The sequence below is a fragment of the Lathyrus oleraceus genome, chromosome 7 (assembly GCF_024323335.1).
Source record: "Lathyrus oleraceus cultivar Zhongwan6 chromosome 7, CAAS_Psat_ZW6_1.0, whole genome shotgun sequence".
In the NCBI taxonomy this organism is placed as follows: Eukaryota; Viridiplantae; Streptophyta; class Magnoliopsida; order Fabales; family Fabaceae; genus Lathyrus; species Lathyrus oleraceus.
In genome coordinates this window covers 273,715,252-273,733,604 of record NC_066585.1, presented here as the reverse complement: position 1 = coordinate 273,733,604, position 18,353 = coordinate 273,715,252, and the positions used below count along the sequence as shown (strand labels likewise).

The 18,353-nt window shown below is 37.1% G+C and overlaps 2 protein-coding genes across 2 annotated transcripts; both read left to right on the top strand.

Moving 5' to 3' along the window:
* The first annotated feature begins 1,556 nt into the window (after positions 1–1,556).
* Positions 1,557–2,486, top strand: LOC127103405 (uncharacterized). Its single transcript, XM_051040668.1, has 2 exons — positions 1,557–1,781; positions 1,824–2,486. The coding sequence occupies exons 1-2, from the start codon at positions 1,557–1,559 to the stop codon at positions 2,484–2,486; spliced, it is 888 nt and encodes a 295-aa protein (XP_050896625.1).
* Positions 2,487–7,116: 4,630 nt separating this feature from the next.
* Positions 7,117–8,132, top strand: LOC127105158 (peptidyl-prolyl cis-trans isomerase 1). The gene has a single exon (XM_051042316.1). It carries the CDS (start codon positions 7,355–7,357, stop codon positions 7,871–7,873), a length of 519 nt encoding a protein of 172 aa, XP_050898273.1. The 5' UTR covers positions 7,117–7,354; the 3' UTR covers positions 7,874–8,132.
* The last annotated feature ends 10,221 nt before the right edge of the window (positions 8,133–18,353 follow it).

Here is an 18,353-nt window from a genome sequence, read left to right as displayed (position 1 = left end):
CTTGAGTTTTCAATTCCTCTTCTCAAATGCTTGGATATGAGTTGTCTTACTCAGCCATTCAAGTACTTGTCTACGCTAAAATACGTCACCCTTATCTAATCTAGTTTTCATAAATATTCAGATGAAACAGAAAACGGTCTAGAGTCTTCTATTCCTTTTCCCGATTATTAGGATACGAGTTGTCTTACTCGACCGTCCGAGTAATCGTCATCCATTCAAAATACCTTAACTATTATCAACTCCTTTCACAATAAAGGATGATAAGGGAGATGGTCTAGAGCCTTCGATTTCTCTCCTCGACTATTAGGATACAAGTTGTCTTACTCGACTATCCGAGTAATCGTCATCCAACCAAAAAACATCTCAACCAATCAAAAACACCCAACATATTGATCCAACTTGTCACCCCCGCGTGACCAAAACTCTTTTCAGAAAGAACACTGTTAATCCTTTCTAATGCGCACAACAAACTAATGCTTAAGCCTCCGCCGAGAGTAGACAAGCCAGCGTTTAGCCTTTAGAACGCGATCTAAACAGTTGTTCACTAAAAGACACTAACCAACCGTAGTTCCCCGAACTACGAATGCTCTGATTTCCTTATTTAAGGATACGTAGGCAGGAGATTGCTGTATCTTCGCGAGCACACTAATAAAAAAACCCCCCTTTCCCTTTCTGAGGTTCTCATCCATTTCTATTTCTAATATCTTATAACCCAAAGATAACAAACAAACATAAATTAACACTCGAAACGCACATTAGAACTAAAAGGTTCCCGTTGAGTACAACGGACGTAAGGGGTGCTAATACCTTCCCCTTATGTAATCCACTCCCGAACCCGAATATGATTGCGACGACCATTATTCCATTTCCTAAAGGTTTTATCGATATTTTCCTATCCCTTCATTGGGATAAATAAAGTTCGGTGGCGACTCTGTTCGAACATAAATTTTTTCCGCGACCATCGCGAGGAATCGTATTTTTCGAGATGCGACAAACATGTGGCAACTGAACTACAACTTGCTGACATATTTACAAAGGCTTTGGATGCTACTCAGTTTGAAAATTTAAGGGGCAAGTTGGGAATATGTCTTTTTGAGGAATTATAGCAACTAAGGATGTTAGGAATTTACTGTTTAATATTTCAAATTATTAAACAATTGAAAGTGTGCCCTGATTGGTCAACAAATAATAGTTATTTCACTTGCAACAAGAAGATTGATGTGCCAACCTCTTCCAAGACAACGGTGACAGTCGAGAGTTCCCTCAAGAGGAAAGTTCATGGTCCAACCAAATCTTGGAGCAAAGTGGTACCCAAGAAAAAGAAGACCAAGTTTGTTGTTGTTGAGTCTGACTCAGATGTTCCTTGTAATGTCTCTGACATTCTGTCAAAGAAGAAGCCAACCACTAGCAAGCTTGCAGCTAGTGTCCCTGAGGTACCAATTGACAACATATATTTTCATTTTGCTTCAAGTGTAAACAGGTGGAAATATGTTTATGAGAAGAGGCTGGCTTTGGAAAGGGAATTAGCACAAAATGTCCTAGACTGTAAGGATATTATGGATCTTATTCAAGAGGTTGGTTTAATGAAGATTGTGACTCAGTTTTCAAAGTGCTATGAGATGTTGGTAAAGGAATTTATTGTTAATTTGTCTGAAGAATGTGTTGATGGCAAGTCTAAGGAATTCAGGAAAGTGTATGTGAGAGGCAAGTGTGTAAATTTCTCTTCTTCAGTGATCAACAAGTATTTGGGAAGGCCTGATGAAGCTCAACCTGAGCTTGAGGTGACTGATAACAAAATCTGTCAAGTCATCACTGCTAATCAGGTAAGGAAGTGGCCTCTCAAAGGAAAATTGGTGGCAAGTAAACTGAGTGTCAAGTATCAAATGTTGCACAAGATTGAAGCTGCTAACTGGGTGCCCACCAATCATAAATCTACAGTTGCTGTAATGCTTGGAAAGTTTATATATGTTGTTGGAACCAAAGCCAAATTTGACTATGGATCCTATATTTTTGATCAAACTTTGAAGCATGCAGGAAGCTTCAGTGTGAAGGGTCCTATAGCCTTTCCTTCTCTCATCTGTGGTATTATTTTGAATCAGTTTCCAAACATCTTAACTGAGAATGATTCTGTGAAGAAAAGAGACAGCCCTATGTCTTTCAATCACAAGTTGTTCCTAGGTACCCATGTCCCTAACATTGTCATGACATCAGGTGAGACATCACGTGTAAGCAATCAGCCAGGTAAAGTTGTTGTCATTGCAATGCTCAAAGAAACCTGCAGGGAATTAGAGGCAAGGAAGCTGAACTTGGAAAAATTGATTAGCTCTTTGGAGATGACTGAAGGTGATGTGATAACTGATGGTGGAGAATTTGGTGAAGCTGCTGCTGTTGCAGAAGAAGCTGAAAGACAAGGTGAAGAGGGAGAAGCAGATGCCAGTCCTGATGATGGCACAGATGATGATGCTGACTCTGAGTCAGATGACTAGAACTTTTCTTGTATTTCTGATAATTGCTTGTATTTTCATTCTTTGTGGTCTGTAATATTAAGTGTTGCTTTGGCAACATTTTTAACAAAAAGTGGGAGTAACACTTGTACCCCAGGATAACACTTGTACCCTAGGACAACAAATTTCTTTGAAGTTGAAGGTCCTCTAAACAAGAGGTTATGTTGTTGTTTGCTCTCTGCTTGATTTTCTCTTGTGATGCTGCTGTTTGAAGTTTAACTTCTATGTTTGTTAAGTGTATTAGCTAATTTGATTCTCTGCTTGGATGTATGCTTTCTGCTGCTGTGAACTCTGTTGTGATGCCAAGTTGTTTTAGCCAAAAATTTGCCAAAGGGGGAGTTTGTAGATGTTTTTGATTGGCTGTATTTTATGTTAAAACACTTACTGTACTTAGATGTCTTGACTGATGTCATGACATGCTTAAGTAGTATGCTGCACGATTAGCTAATATGGGATTTACTGGATGTCAAACTGAATGTTATGACATTCATTCATGACAGCATTTTCTGGATGTCAAACTGAATGTTATGACATTCATCCCTGACAGCAAATGCTGAAGTATAGGCTGATTTTTCTGTTATGTTTTAGTATTTATCTCAGGCTGATTTTCAGGAAACTAACAACTGTGCTAAAATTAAGAGACCTAGCATATAGCCTATTTGTTAGCACCCTAATGTGTGGAAATTAGGTTAACTTGCTTAACCCTAATTTTATGAAATTCAAGTTCAAGGCCCAAGTACTGCATTATAAAAGGATGGTAATCCTACTTTCAGCAATTCAGGGATTTGAAGCGTGAATAATTAAATATATCATTATATATCCTTGTTGTACTTTCATTGTGTTTTGAATTAGGTTTTACTTGTGAGCCAAGCAATTATCACCTAGATGATTGCATTGGACTATGGTGTTTATTGAGTTGTAATTGTTGTGTCACTCTAAGCTTTTAAGCGTGAGTGTTGTGTTTCTTGATTAAAGCTTTTAAGCACAATCAAGAGTTGTTTGAAGTATATCTTCACCACTGACTTTAAAATTCTTAATGGTTGTAATCATTGTTGTGATTGAGGGGGAGTGAGTAGGTACTCAGGTCTTAGTTTATATTGAAATTGCATTGAGTAGGTCTTAAGTGATATGATTAAACTGGTGGTTTAAGTCCTGAATTAATACCTCTTATAGTGGATTTCCTCCCTGGCTTGGTAACCCCCAGAGTAGGTGTGTTTGTCACCGAACTGGGTAAACAATTCTCTGTGTCGTTTACTGCTTTTTACATTTACTTTCTGCATATATTACCTGTCTGCGCAGAATTGGATGTCATAACATCCAGTGTGACATCGATAATCTGTTACTAGAATTTCACTTTTAGAATGGCAACAAAAATAATAAAGAATTGTTATGTACCTGATCTAAAGTTGAGGTTAATGTCTGAAAGATCAATAAACGGAAGAATTTACAACTAACCAACTGTTTCAGAGGTTGTTTCCCTTATTGTTTGTGATGTTGATACAACTACAAATAGATATTATACTAGAAAGACAAAGTGGAAGATTAAAAATAACCAGTGAGTTTCATCCAAGTTATCTGGCGTATCAGTATCCACTTTTGTTTTCAATAGGCGATATGGTTATAAACTTGAACTACTTTATAAGGAAACAGACATAAAAAAGGTAAGAAAGAGGAAAAAGCGTACCATTGGAGAATGTATTATATTTAGAATTCGGGCAATAACTAATGAATCATTTACTTTATTGCGTTCAAGACGGTTGTTTCAATAATTTTTAGTTTATGGATTTCCTATGATGGAGTCAGAGAGATTGTCTTTTATTCGAAAGAATCAGAAAAAGTTGAGAGTTGCTAACTATTATAATTTAGCAGAAAATGGACAAAATGTAAACATTGGAAGATCAAACAAAGGTAAAAGAGTGGTGCTACCCCTATCATATGTTTGAAGTCAGAGGTTCATGGGACAACTTTATTTTGATGAAATGATAATTTGTAGTCATATTAAGTTTCTAGACCTTTTCATCGCTTTTACTTGCAATCCAAACTGGCCTGAAGTTCAAAAATTGCTTTCCGAAATCAACTTGCAGCCAAATGATCGACCGGATAAAATCAAGAGTATTCAAAACAAAGTTTGATGAGTTGTTGAGTGATTTAACAAAGAAACACATATTAGGGAAGGTAGTTGCATGTAAGTCAAATGCTATATTTCTTAAGTAATAAACTATTATTTGCATAACACTTTAGATTGAATTTAATATTTGATTCATTTACTTTCAGATCTGTTCACGATTGAGTTCCAAAAACGTGGGTTACCGCATGCTCATATTCTACCATTCCTACATTCGTTGAGCAAGTATCCAACACCCGACGATATAAACAAAATCATCTCAACAGAAATACCAACAAAAGAATATGACAAAAACTATATCATTTAGTCAAGACACAAATGATTAATGGTCTGTGTGGTTTAGCAAACAAGTCTTCGCCTTGCATGAAAAACGGAAAGTGCTTTAAGTAATTTTCTAAGAAGTTTCAGGTTACAATCGTTGTTGACTAGGATAGATATCCTGTGTATAAAAGAAGACAAAATGGTAATGCAATGATTAAAAATCACGTAGTCCTCGATAACAAATATGTAGTCCCTTATAATTCAAATTTGTTGAAAAAATTTCAAACACACATCAATATGGAGTGCTGTAATCAGAGAACTTCGGTAAAGTACTTATTCAAGTACATTAACAAGGGTTATGATAGAATTAGGTTGCTACTATCCTAAAAGATTCCGATGGTACTTATGGAGACAAAAATGTTGATGAAATCAAGCAATATCTTTATTGTAGATATGTCTCACCAAGTGAAGCATGCTGGAAGTTTATTTTCATTTCATATTCATGGTAGATCTCTAAAAATTAAAAGGTTGTTTTCCATCTTGAAGGTGACAATTCTGTTTAATATACTGATTATGAGGTGATATGTGAAGTACTTGAGAAACCAAATCTGAAAGAATCAATATTTACTTTATGGGTGGAAGCAAATAAGACATATCTAAAAGCCAAAAATTTGACATATTCTCAATTCATTTCTAAATTTGCCTATGATAAAAGATATCGACATTGAAGACCACGTAGAAGGGGCTACACCATTGGCAGACTAATTTTGGTTCCTCCAATTTGCTATAAGGATATAAAATACGTGGGTGTAAAGATGTGCGATAATTTCAGGGATGCATGTTTTGAAATGATATTTATTGAAGACGGTAATGAATATGTAACATCTATTGAGGAAAGTCACCCAATATTGGGTGAATATGTAGAACCATGGATTGACCTTGTGGAGGTTAATGAGCCCCTGATCACAGAAGTTGTCTTGAGAGATGCACCTTGAATGGAACATATCAAAGAATAACCCTGGTTTTCTGATATTCATGCCCGACACACAACATGAATGCCCTCATGAACGCCCAGAGCCTCAAATGAAGTTGAGAAGGAGCAACTTTTACGTGCTTTAAGACAGTTATCTCAAAATCAAAAAAAGACAGACACCATCTTATTCTTGTGAACATGCACTTGTAGAGTCATATCATACAATCATCGAAGGAGCTACACACCCTCTTTTTCTGCCCCATTGGAAGAACCGACCATTATAGGGGATTGTCGACCACGATTCTAACGACATATATGGAAACCTCTATGCTCAAATCAGATGGAGTGTCATCTACTTTTGCATCCACCTAATCATGCTCTGTTGCGTCCGACTTGTCTCATAGATCAAAATGGCATTCACATCAGTGTTAATTGGCTCATAGTTATCAGTCCTTAGGGGAAATTGAATATAATTCTTAGCGTGCTCTCTCATCTGATGGTTGGCCTATATCTCCTGCTTGATTAACATCGGAGGGGCATAAAGACCTTGGCACGATTAACTTCTCCGCCAACGTGTCATAAAAGATCTTATGATGAATCAGATGAAGAAACCCCTTCTTATAGAGAATCCCCATATATTCTTTGTGAGTCAGAATCGTCAGATAGAGGTATGAGTTTTGGTTCTAGGTGATTGCGAATAAAATGAGGGATATGAGAATCATGGGATGTCCCCATTATAGAAATAAACGAAGTTTCGCCTTCGTAATCATTCACTAGGTCAATTGTACTATCACTCATATTGACTAAGAAATATGAAATATTGAAGATAAAAGCTTAAATTTAGAGTAATACCTGATTGTATGAGATTGATGAATCGTGAGAAGAGAAAGAAAAGAAAAAACTTTAAGCGAGAAACTGGGATTCGCTTCTAGTAATATTCTTAAAGAAGAAGAAACAAAAATGTTTTATGAAAAAATAACTATAAATTTCACAAAATAAAATAAAATAAAATATTTATTTTCATATTATTTTAATTAACAAAACTGATATTTTTTATTATTTTTTTAAAAAGTGACTTTAGATATGAATGGCTCTAATGGATAAATCAATTGAAAGTGTACTTCATAATTTTGAAATCATGCATTAGAGCAATTAAATCTAAAACTAAAAAGACGCGTTAAATATTAGTCCGAACCTTCTAAGCATGAAGCGGCGTCGTTTGTTTGTGCCCGAAACAAGTCCACACCCAATTCCAAGAGACGAAAGCATATCCGTGTCCTCGGATCCACTCACTAACCCTAGTCAATTCCTAACCCAACCATAGTTACTCCACCTATCTCAAAACCAGCCACGTGTATCCATCCAACGGTCATCGCCGAAGATATTCAGAAGCACGCGCTGTTATAAATACCTACGCTCGTCACTCCCATTATCCCAAACCCTAACCCTTTCCCCATTACTGTGATTCAATCGCTTCTCTAATCCTAAACCATGGCAAACCCTAAGGTTTTCTTCGACATGACCGTCGGCGGCCAACCCGCTGGACGCATCGTCTTCGAGCTTTATGCCGATGTCACCCCCAGAACCGCTGAGAATTTCCGTGCTCTCTGCACTGGCGAGAAAGGAGTCGGTCGTAGTGGCAAGCCTCTCCACTTCAAGGGATCCTCCTTTCACCGTGTGATCCCTAACTTCATGTGTCAGGGAGGTGACTTCACCGCCGGGAACGGCACCGGAGGAGAATCGATCTACGGTTCCAAGTTCGCTGACGAGAACTTCATCAAGAAGCACACCGGTCCAGGAATCTTGTCCATGGCAAACGCCGGTCCCGGAACCAACGGATCTCAGTTCTTCATCTGCACTGCCAAGACTGAGTGGCTCGACGGGAAGCACGTTGTGTTCGGTCAAGTTATCGAGGGATTGAACGTTGTGAAGGACATCGAGAAGGTTGGATCTGGCTCCGGCAAGACCTCGAAGCCTGTTGTGATCGCCAATTCTGGTCAACTCTCTTAGATGTTGACTGTTCTGGCGTTTTCTATCTGGTGGCTCTGAATTTTAATTTGATCTAAATTCTCAGTAGTGTTTTTGTTATTCGGTGTCGTTTTATTTTTGTTGTGTTAGGGTTTGTGGTGGTGCTACTCTATGGATCTTATTGAACCCCCTTCCTTTTAATTTTCTGTTATGAAATTACTAGTTGAGTGAGTTAAGTCTGTTATGATGATAAACATATAAATGATGAGCTACCTTCAATAAATTAGGAATTCTTCATAAATCTGTCTATATTCGTTATGTCATGCATGTGATTATGTTATTTTGATATTGAAATGTGACCTAATGTGAAGATTAATTTTTCACTCTTTGAATCAATTGAACTTTAATCTGTCTAATTATATGGAAATTTACCTGATATTATTATATTCAAATAAAATATAGTAATTTTAATTGTTCCTTTATGTGGTGTTATTCTACATGTTTGCATTCAAATCTTTACAATAGTTTGATTTAAAATAAATGTAAACGAGAATGAGTTATGAACTGTTTCGTTTTTCTTTTTGATATGAACACTCGATTCATCCTTTTGGATATAAACTAAACACTGTTTTGCTCATTTTAAGTTTTTGTGTGAAGTCTTTTCGTTTGTATTTGTTTATTAATTTTTATTGGTAAAGTAGTAGCATTTTGCTAGACTGAGATTCAAATTATTATTGATGGTGGAGGACACGATCTTGTGGCTGGTTCAAGTGAAAGGACAATTGAAAATATCTTTAAAGATGTCTCCACTAAATAATATGCCATTAGACGCGGAGTACTACAACCGCAAAATTTGCTGGCACCAATTTTTACTTCTATGATATTTTTTGTTGATTGAGTACTGTTATTCTTTTGCTTTTTGAAATAATACCAACGTTTTGTAGCCATTTTGATTTTATGATAAATTCTTTTTCCCTTAAAAAAACATTTTATGATTGTATTTGAAAGGTTCCATGTTTTTGCCTATTTTTGAACTGTAGATACTATAGAGAGAAACAAAACGTTACACTTGGACTTTTTAATATGATTTCGAGGGTGTCATTAGTTTAATATGATTTTGAGGGTGTCATTAGTTTTAATAAGACGGAAAAAAACAAACAAATGGTAAATCAATAAATCTCCAAAATACAAATGGACTCATGCGCTTCAATGGGTATATGGACATTATGGGATGTCTTGAATGAATGACGAGAAGCCTCTAGATTTTGTCACTTTATAGACGTAATGGTTGTTGAGTTCAAGGGTGATTCATCACACCACCAGTGTTGAAGGGTGGGTACAATACAAATTAAGATTGGATTATAATATTAAGTTGAGCGAAGACTTTCATATATAAGGAAATGTTAACTCGTACCTTCGAGCACAAGGGATAAATATACGTTAAAAAATTGTTTAAAAAATTGAAAATTGTGTGCTGTGGGTTTAATAAAATTTATAATTAATAATTCTATTATTATTTTTAATATGAATTTTTTATTTGTTAACTCATGCCTTCGAGCACAAGGGATAAATAAGTTAATATAATATGAAATTAAATGAAATTAAAATCAAATTTTAATTAAAATCAAGTTTTAATTAGACATTTAATTCTTTAACTTAATTTACAATTTTAATTTGGCACCTTAATTAATAATCGTTATTCCATAACAGGTGACGTCACACATATTAAAAAAATATAATAATTAAAGAGAGATGATATTATAACTAAAGGATATAAATAAAAAAAATTTTTTTACTTAAATTGAAATCATTCATTCATTTGGATATAATTATTATTATTTTAAATGGATTATTCATTACTTTTAGTCGTTAAATATAACTTTGTTAGTCAATTCCGTTAAATATTAAATTTAAATATCTAAGATAGTGCAATATTATTGAGTGTTTATTATAAACAATTATTTTTAAATTTAACAATTCGATCTAATTAAAAAATATCTAACAATGTCAAAAGTCTATTAAATCTAATAGATGAATTACCTACACTTAATTTTTTATATTTTTTTTTTACATTTCCTCTTCTTCCCTTTTCCCTTTCTTCATTTCTAATATATTTATATAAAAATTTAGAAAATATAAAAATTAAAAATAAAATGTATCATATTCCATATAACAATTAAACTCAAAAATTGTTTTTTTTATCTAAATAATCATTTTTTTTAATTTCCAAAATAATCTATATTTTAAATAAATTCGCAAAGTGTCTCACTTAAAAAAAACGTCAACACATAGATGCAAGATGAATTGGCGACTACCTTAAATTTAAAGAGGAGACGACAATTGAATTGGCTTCTGCCCATGGTACTACCAATCCAATTGACGCCAGTATGTAAGGAATAAGATGAGGTGCCAATTGATCTGACGTCTGTGTGTGTTGCGTAATTTATTTTTGTATAAATAGAGGTGTGGTGTGATTCATTTTTCCACACCTCTTTTTACTATATTGCAAACATTGTTCGTCTTCATCGCCACTATGTGAACGTGATTTATTCGAGAGACAAGATGCTCTTCTGAAATATCTGTAGTTTCGAGCAACTACAGAGGGAGTTGGTTTGTTGGTTAGATGAAGACATATTTGAAGGCGAAACAATTAGAAGTATTGAGAGACACGATGTCGTACATGGGTGAGTGCGAGTTAAAAATGATAAGGATGCGAGAGAAATGATGTTTGGACCAAATGATACCAGTTTGATTGTTATAATCAGTTAGAAGTATTGTTTTTAAATGTTGTGGTTAATTATTTTATCTGTTTTGATATATATTGTTTGTGTTATTTATTCAGACATGTCACCAATGTTCGTTTTGTGATATCTGGTTTCTTGTTGGAAAGTGTTGTTGTTTTTAAGTGTGTTTAAGTTGGGGTGATGTTTGTTGTTAATATTGTTGTAACAAAAAGTTATTAATATATCAAAATCAAAGGTTATAAAAATTGAAAGGAGGTATTAAATTATGATGCAGAGGTTGTTTTGAGATTGAGACATTTTTTCTTATTGTGTCCGGGTTGATGACATATACTACATAATCTTATCATTTTATCAGCCATATCATTTATGTTCTAATACGTGTGTTGTTTGACCGCTCTTTTTTCTTTCTTCGCATCTCATCGTTGTGCCAAACTATGTCTCTTCCCATTGATATGGAGGCCAATATTTCTCCAATGTTACCATTGAGAAGCTTTCGTTGTAGAAATTCATGACAGTAATTATCTTGTAAACATCGAATAGATGGTTGTAAGCGTCCTAACGAGTATGTGCACATGCCGCAATGACATAGGAGCAAGGTATAAGTAAGGCCCGAAACTTGCCACAGTCGCATTAACTTCTATTTAGTCTGACAACATAGGATAAATTAGGCTTCCCCTCATTATGGTCCATTGTTTCTTGTACGCTGAAATTTTACATATGACAGTCAAAGATTGTAACTGCGTGTGTGCTAGCTTTGATAGTTTCCTCTTTCATCACTTTCTTATGACATTCACTGTGAAAAGGTGAAAAGTGTGAGAGAAGTGATGCGATTTTGAGGTTAGTTTTAAGGATTATTATGTTTGAGTGTGAGAGAAGTGATGTTTGGTGGGATACAGTGGCAATTGAGGGTGAAAAGGTTTGTGGTGCGGTTGTTAAATCGCAGTGGTCCGTTGTTGTTTTGGATCGTGAGTTAAGTAGGGAAATGATTAGAGGTTTCTTCAATGGTAATGAGGTTGAGACATGGTGGATTCACGGTGGAAGAGTGAGAAGTGTTTGAGGTGGATGAAATTATTTGTGGGGTGGTTTAAAATACGTCGTTGACAGCGTAACAAGGTTGTAGGTGGTCGTTGAAGGGAGAAGGGTGGCGCGGAGGTTAAGGTGTTTGGACAGCGGAAGATGATGTTGGATTAAACAGATGTTTCGACGGAGGAAATGATGGAATAAACGGTGGAAGAAATTTGCGTCGGTGGGGGAGACGGTGACGACGAAGGAGGAATGTTTGAAGGTTGTTTGTTATGAAATTTTCTCAGTTTTTCCTTTGTTCAGGTGAGAGAGAATAGTCATTGCATTGGTGATGTGTGTATTGGTTGTCCTCCAATGAGAAAATATCATTTTCTTATTAACGTCCCAATCTCCTGTGAAGGGGGGTTCATATGTAACGTCTCAAAAGTCAATATTCCTCTTTTCATTTTTTTTAGTTTGAGAGAAAAGGCCCCAATAGGAGGCATCACGTGTCCCTATGAGAGAGGAAGAAAAAATCTTCTTAGCTGTTATCACGTGAGGAAAAGATATTTCTTGATTTTTTGATTTTATTAAAGGAACAAATAGAATAAATCCTAATTTATGATTGGTCAATAAGAAAAAGTGAAAATAATGCATGTGGACCTTTGATTAAATTCGAAATGACAATCCAAATTAAATCAAAGAAGCACACCTAATTTAAAATGCCAAAGTTGTCCATTCTAGAAGCTTTAATTAATTTAAATGAAATTAAATCAATTAATACAACTAAAATTCATAACTTCTTAAATAAATTAAATATAAATAAAATGAAAGAGTAAAAAAATTATATTTAATCATTTTGAACACTTTGACAAATGAATAAAAATAAAACGACTGAATATGAATAAACTTCTCGGAAACATACATGTGACCGGTTAAACATGCTCGAGCTGACCAAAATGTGGCTGAAAAAGTAGTCGAAAAAATAAAATGAGTGCGCCAGGTTAAACTATGGAAACTAGAGATTAATACAACTGACGTCTGCATGCTCGATTTCAAAACTTTTCGTCTGCTAATTTTATGTGCATTTGAGAAACGATTCAACCAGTCTGTCTGTATATCCGAAAATTCATTTTGGCCGATATTTTAGATGTTATTAATGATGAAATGCATTTTACGCTCTGCAGATGATGCAAAGTAAAATAAAGTCATATGTATGAAAATTTTAAAATACCCTGACAAAATTGGGGTATGACAACGGTCAAGTAAGGTTGAACTTCATCCATGTTATTCAGTATATACAAATGTGCTTGAAGAACTATATCTTGTCCAAAAGTCTTAACATTTAAACCTTGAGTACCTCCACCATCGTATCTTCCATCACGATGAGACTCATAAATTTCTATAGAGTCTGCTTCTGAAAATTAGTTTGTACAAAACTGAATACCTTCTTTTGTGATGCACCGTTCAACAATCGAAGCCTCTGGACGATGATGATTCTTTGTATACCATTTAAAGATCTTCGTGTATCTCTCTACTAGATACATCCACTGTAGATAAATTGGACCACAAATTCTAATCTCCCTTACTAGATGAACAACTACGTGAACCATAATGTCAAAGAATGATAAGGGAAAATATATCTAATTGACACAGGATAATTGCAACCTCATGTTCAAACTCGTCTAAATTTCTAGGATCAATGGCTTTACTACATATAACATTGAAGAATAAGCACAATATGATTATAGTTACCCTTACGTTTTTTGGTAGAATGCCACTGAAATTCTAGTTATCAGACTTTGGATGTCACACTGGTTGTTATGACATCCAATTCTGCACAGACAGGGATTATGCAGAACTTAACAGTAAGTGCAGTAAATAACACAAGTAATTGTTCACCCAGTTCAGTCCAACATGACCTACGTCTGGGGGCTACCAAGCCAGGGAGGAAATCCACTATTAGTAGTATCAATTCAAAGCTAAACTCACCCGTTTACAACTTATCACTTAATCCCTACCCAATGCAATTTCAATCTTACACTAAGATCAGAGTTCCTACTCACTCCCCCTCAATCACCTCAGTGATATTAAAGACACTTTGAAGTCACACTTCAAAAACAACTCTTGATTATGCTTCACAGCTTAAATCAAGATACACAGCACTCACGCTTAAAAGCTTTGAGTGACACAACACTTACAACTCAATGAACACCCTATGCCAAAGCAATCATCTACTTGATAATGGCTTGGCTTACAAGATACGTCTAATACTAGACTCACAAAAATACAGCAGTGAAGTATGATGGACACACTAAATCTTCACGCCTCAAAATCCCTGAAACTGAATGAAGGAACGCCTTCCTTTTTATATTGCAGCACCTGGGCTTTTGCACCTGTATTCTCCTGAATTTAAGGTCACTCAAGTTCCCATAAATTCAACATTTAGGTTACTAACAAATAGGCTATTTGTTAGGTTCATTGACTGTAGCTTGGTTGTTGATTTCCTGGATTTTCTCTCAGCTGTTGAATCCCTAAAGAATAGCCTGAGAAAAAGCTGAAACAGAAAACTGAACAACCTACAATTTAGCATATGCTGTCAGGAATGAATGTCACGACATTCAGCTTGACATCAAGGTCCATATGCTGAGTCTGTTTTTCCAGAAAACAGACTGTACAATTTTGCTGACCTGTACATGATCAAAATGATCATACTACAGTAACAGCTTACATTAATAAATGTCAAAGTGTCCAACTTAACATTTACACATTTGGCCTTAAGTTAGTTCTGTTATTCTCTTGAAGAACAAACTAAGTTACATGCTGAAGTATAACAGAACACCACTCTGTCTAATCTTCAGCAGCTGCTTTCAATGATGAATGTCATAACATCCAGTTTGACATTCAGTCAGTAGGCCTTATGCCAGGTCTGGTTCTTCCTTGATAACCAGACTGCACTTAAATACTAAGTTCTAACAGAACTCCTGCTGTTCTATTCCTTAGTATCTGTTGACAGGTGTGAATGTCACAGCATCCAGTTTGACATTCAATAAATCCTGTGTTAGCTAGTCCTGCAGTAACTACAATGTAGTTACACGTACATGTCATGACATCAGTCAAGACATTAGTACCCATCTAGTGTTTTACCATATAATGCAGCCAATTAAACACCTACAAACTCCCCCTTTGGCAAATTTTTGGCTAAAACACTTTGATCCCCATAACAGAGTTCATGGCAGCGGAATCACACACCTAGCAGGAAATAATACTAGCTAATACACTCAGAGTGGCAGCACACTCACACACATGGAAGTTAAATAAAAACTTCACATAGCAGCACACACATATTAGAAGTTGCACCTAAACTTCAACATCAGCTGCAGGGGGGGGGGGAAGTTAAATAAAAACTTCACACACATATCAGCATACACACAGAGGCATACAACAGCATACACAGCAGCTGCAGTAGGGGAAAACTTCAATCTGTCATGAATGAGAACCTGTTTTAATAAAGTTTAACAATGTAAACTTCTGTTGTCCTGGGGTATCACTTGTCACTCCCTCTTTTTGTCAAAAATGTTGCCAAAGCAACACTTTAATTTACAGATCCACAAATAGTAATTAGAATTACACACATGACAGAAAAACACAAAAGATGTGATTAATCCTCAGCCTCATCATCAGCCTCCTCATTAGCCTCCTCTTCACAGTTGGCCTCTTCCTCCTCCTCAGCAATTTGCCCATCAGCTCCATCCGTGTCCTCAGCAGTAGACTCCAGTTGCAAGATGAGCTGTTCCAGTGCATGCTTTCTAGCTTCCAGCTCTTTGCAGGTCTCTTTGAGAACTGCAATAACATCAGCTTTGTCTGGTTGGTTGCCAGCTTTGGAAGTCTCTCCCGATGTCAAGACAATGTCAGGGACATGCTTGCCCAGGAACAGTTTGTAGCTGAAAGCCAATGGACTCTCTCTTCTTTTCACGAAGTCATTATCTGTCAGGATGTGTGAAAATTGATTCAACATAATTCCACATATGAGAGATGGAAAGGCAATGAGTCCCTTCACACTAAAGCTCCCAGCATGCTTCATTGTCTGATCAAATATGTAAGCACCATAGTCCACCTTTGCCTTGGTTCCCACTGCATAGATGAACTTCCCTAATGCCACAGACACAGTTGACTTGTGGTTAGTGGGTACCCAGTTGGCTGCTCCAACTTTGTGTAGCATTGCATACTTAACACTTAGTTGGCTGGCCACTAGCTTCCCTTTGAGAGGCCATTTTCGGACTTGCTTTGCTGTGATGACTTGACAGACTGTATTGTCAGTCACTTCAAGCTCTGGTTGCTCTTCATCCGCTCTTCCCAGATACTGATTTATCACAGAGGGGGAAAAGGTCACACATTTGCCACGCACATAGACCTTTCGAAATTCCTTGGATCTCCCATCAGCACACTCCTCTGACAGATTTACAATGAACTCCTTCACTAAGGTCTCATAGCACTTAGGAAGTTGAGACACAGTTCTTATCAACCCTGCTTCTTTGATGAGATCCACAATCTCCTTACAGTCCAATGCATTCTGTGCCAGTTCTCTCTCCAGGGCCAGCCTCTTGTGGTATACATACTTCCACCTGTTAACACTGAAGGCAAAGTGGAAGGACACATTGTCAATGGGAACTTCTGGGACACTGGTTGCCAGCCTGCTGGAAGAAGGCTTCTTCCTGGGCATGGATGTTGTGACATCACATGGGACATCAGATTCAGACTCAACCACCACAACCTTGGTCTTCAACTTCTTAGGCACTTCTTTGCTCCAAGCTTTTGTAGGTCCATAGATTTTCCTCTTGTGTGCACTCTCTGACTCTGGTTGCTTGTGAGGATTTGTTTCACCAACTTCCTTGGAGGGGGACTTCTGCTCCACAACCTTTTTCTCCCTTCTAGTCCTAACTCTCTTGGCTATCCTAGGGACAACTGTAGCCAGAAGTTCATTGTCCGAGAGCTCTTCCACGTTAATCGTTTCAGTCCTAGGGTTGTCCTCAACACCTGGAGTAACATTGGCCTTCTCACCTCTCACTTTGCCTGAGGGTTTTTCAGTCTTTGATCCCTCATGAGCATCTGGTTGCTCAACATTGTCAGTGACATTTTTCCTCAACACTACAGCTTTATCTTGACATGCAGCAATATCAGGAATGATTGTGTTCAAGGGAACAGAAACCCCAGGAACATTTCGATTCCCAGATAGTATCTGAGTGACGATAGTTGCAATGGAGTTATGTACATACCTTGACCCTTCCCTTGTGTGTTCATCAAGGGCGATTTCTGATGAAAACCCGGTGACCGTTTCCTTAGGTCTTTTTGCATGGGACGAAGTTGCTGCGTCACCAGCTGGATCCTCCCGGGTAGGGTGGTAAGAGTCGGTGCTGAGAGAATCAGACATGGTGGTGTACGAGGAGGTATCGGATTGACGAGCCATGCTGAAAATCTGAGAGGGAAGATGAACCGTTTCTTTGGACGAGGGTTTGCACGAGTGGAGAATGAAACGACTAAATGTGAAACGCTTTATGCAAGAGTAAGGTCTATTGGATTTTGACCACTCAGCGCTCACTATTTGTTTAATAATTTGACTTATTAAACAGTAGCTAACTAACTTCATTAGTTGCTACAACTTTTCAGACGCACGCATTCCCTTTTTGCCCTTACTATTTTCACCCTTAGTAATGTACAATGTCATGACATTCTGGGTGACATTGTACTCTATCTGCATCAGGTTCCTCCAAACTAGAGATGACCACTTGCCACCACAAGCTAGGTACTGAGTTTCTGCCGACGTCAATAACACACACCTCTGTCTATCCCTTGCTGTCATCTCAGTTGTATGATGACCAATGGGAACCAAGGGCTCATTACTTTTGAGCAAACACTTTCCATAGCCTGTCTTTTTATCTAAAGGCAGATATGAGGCTCTTCTCATAGCTCCCTTGGAAATGCTCTTCTTCACTCCTTTTACCTGAAGGGGATCAAGTCTTCCATGTCCCAGCTTCCCTTCCTGATCTCCCTTGGCCAAAGGACACTTGGGAAGGTTGATAGAGTCTTTAGATTTCCATAGATAACAATTATCTTTGGATCTATCTCCTCTCATCACTTCTTGATTGCACCCATTCAACACCACACATCCTCCCTTGGTAAACTCCACCTTGTATCCTTGGTCACACAACTGGCTTATGCTTATGAGGTTCACAGTTAGTCCTTTCACTAACAATACATCACTCAATTTTGGAGTTTCTGGACAGTCAAGTTTCCCAACACCCATGACTTCTCTTTTAGTTCCATCACCTAATGTCACAGACTTGGTGTTAGAGGGATGTAGGTTCACCACTAGGTTGTTCATCCCAGTCATATGCCTTGAGCAGCCACTATCAAGGTACCAATCTTGTCTGATATGTCCCCTTGAAGAAGTGTGGGCAAGGTTAGCAACACACTGTTGATTCTCAGGCAAGAAGTGAATCTTGGATGCCAGCTTCTTAGGATTGACCTGAGGTGTCTGCTTAGCCGCCCATGTTTGTTTCTTAATGGGGACATTATGCGTAGACACCTTTTTCTTAGGTCTACCTTGAGGGGTCTGGTTTGGGTAACCATGCAGCCTATAGCAGAATGGTTTTATGTGACCGAATCTGCCACAGTAATGACATTTCCATCTCTTGAATTTCTTCTGATGATGATTGTTCATTCTGGTTCCTCGATGTTGTGACTTTGGATGTGACTTCCCTTTGGATTTCTGAACT

Coding starts and splice junctions, on each gene's coding strand:
- LOC127105158 (XM_051042316.1), top strand. CDS start 7,355: ATGGCAAACCCTAAGGTTTTCTTCGACATGACCGTCGGCGGCCAACCC.
- LOC127103405 (XM_051040668.1), top strand. CDS start 1,557: ATGGATCTTATTCAAGAGGTTGGTTTAATGAAGATTGTGACTCAGTTT. Junction 1,782..1,823: donor AAGCTCAACCTGAGCTTGAG/GTGACTGATAAC, acceptor ACTGCTAATCAG/GTAAGGAAGTGGCCTCTCAA.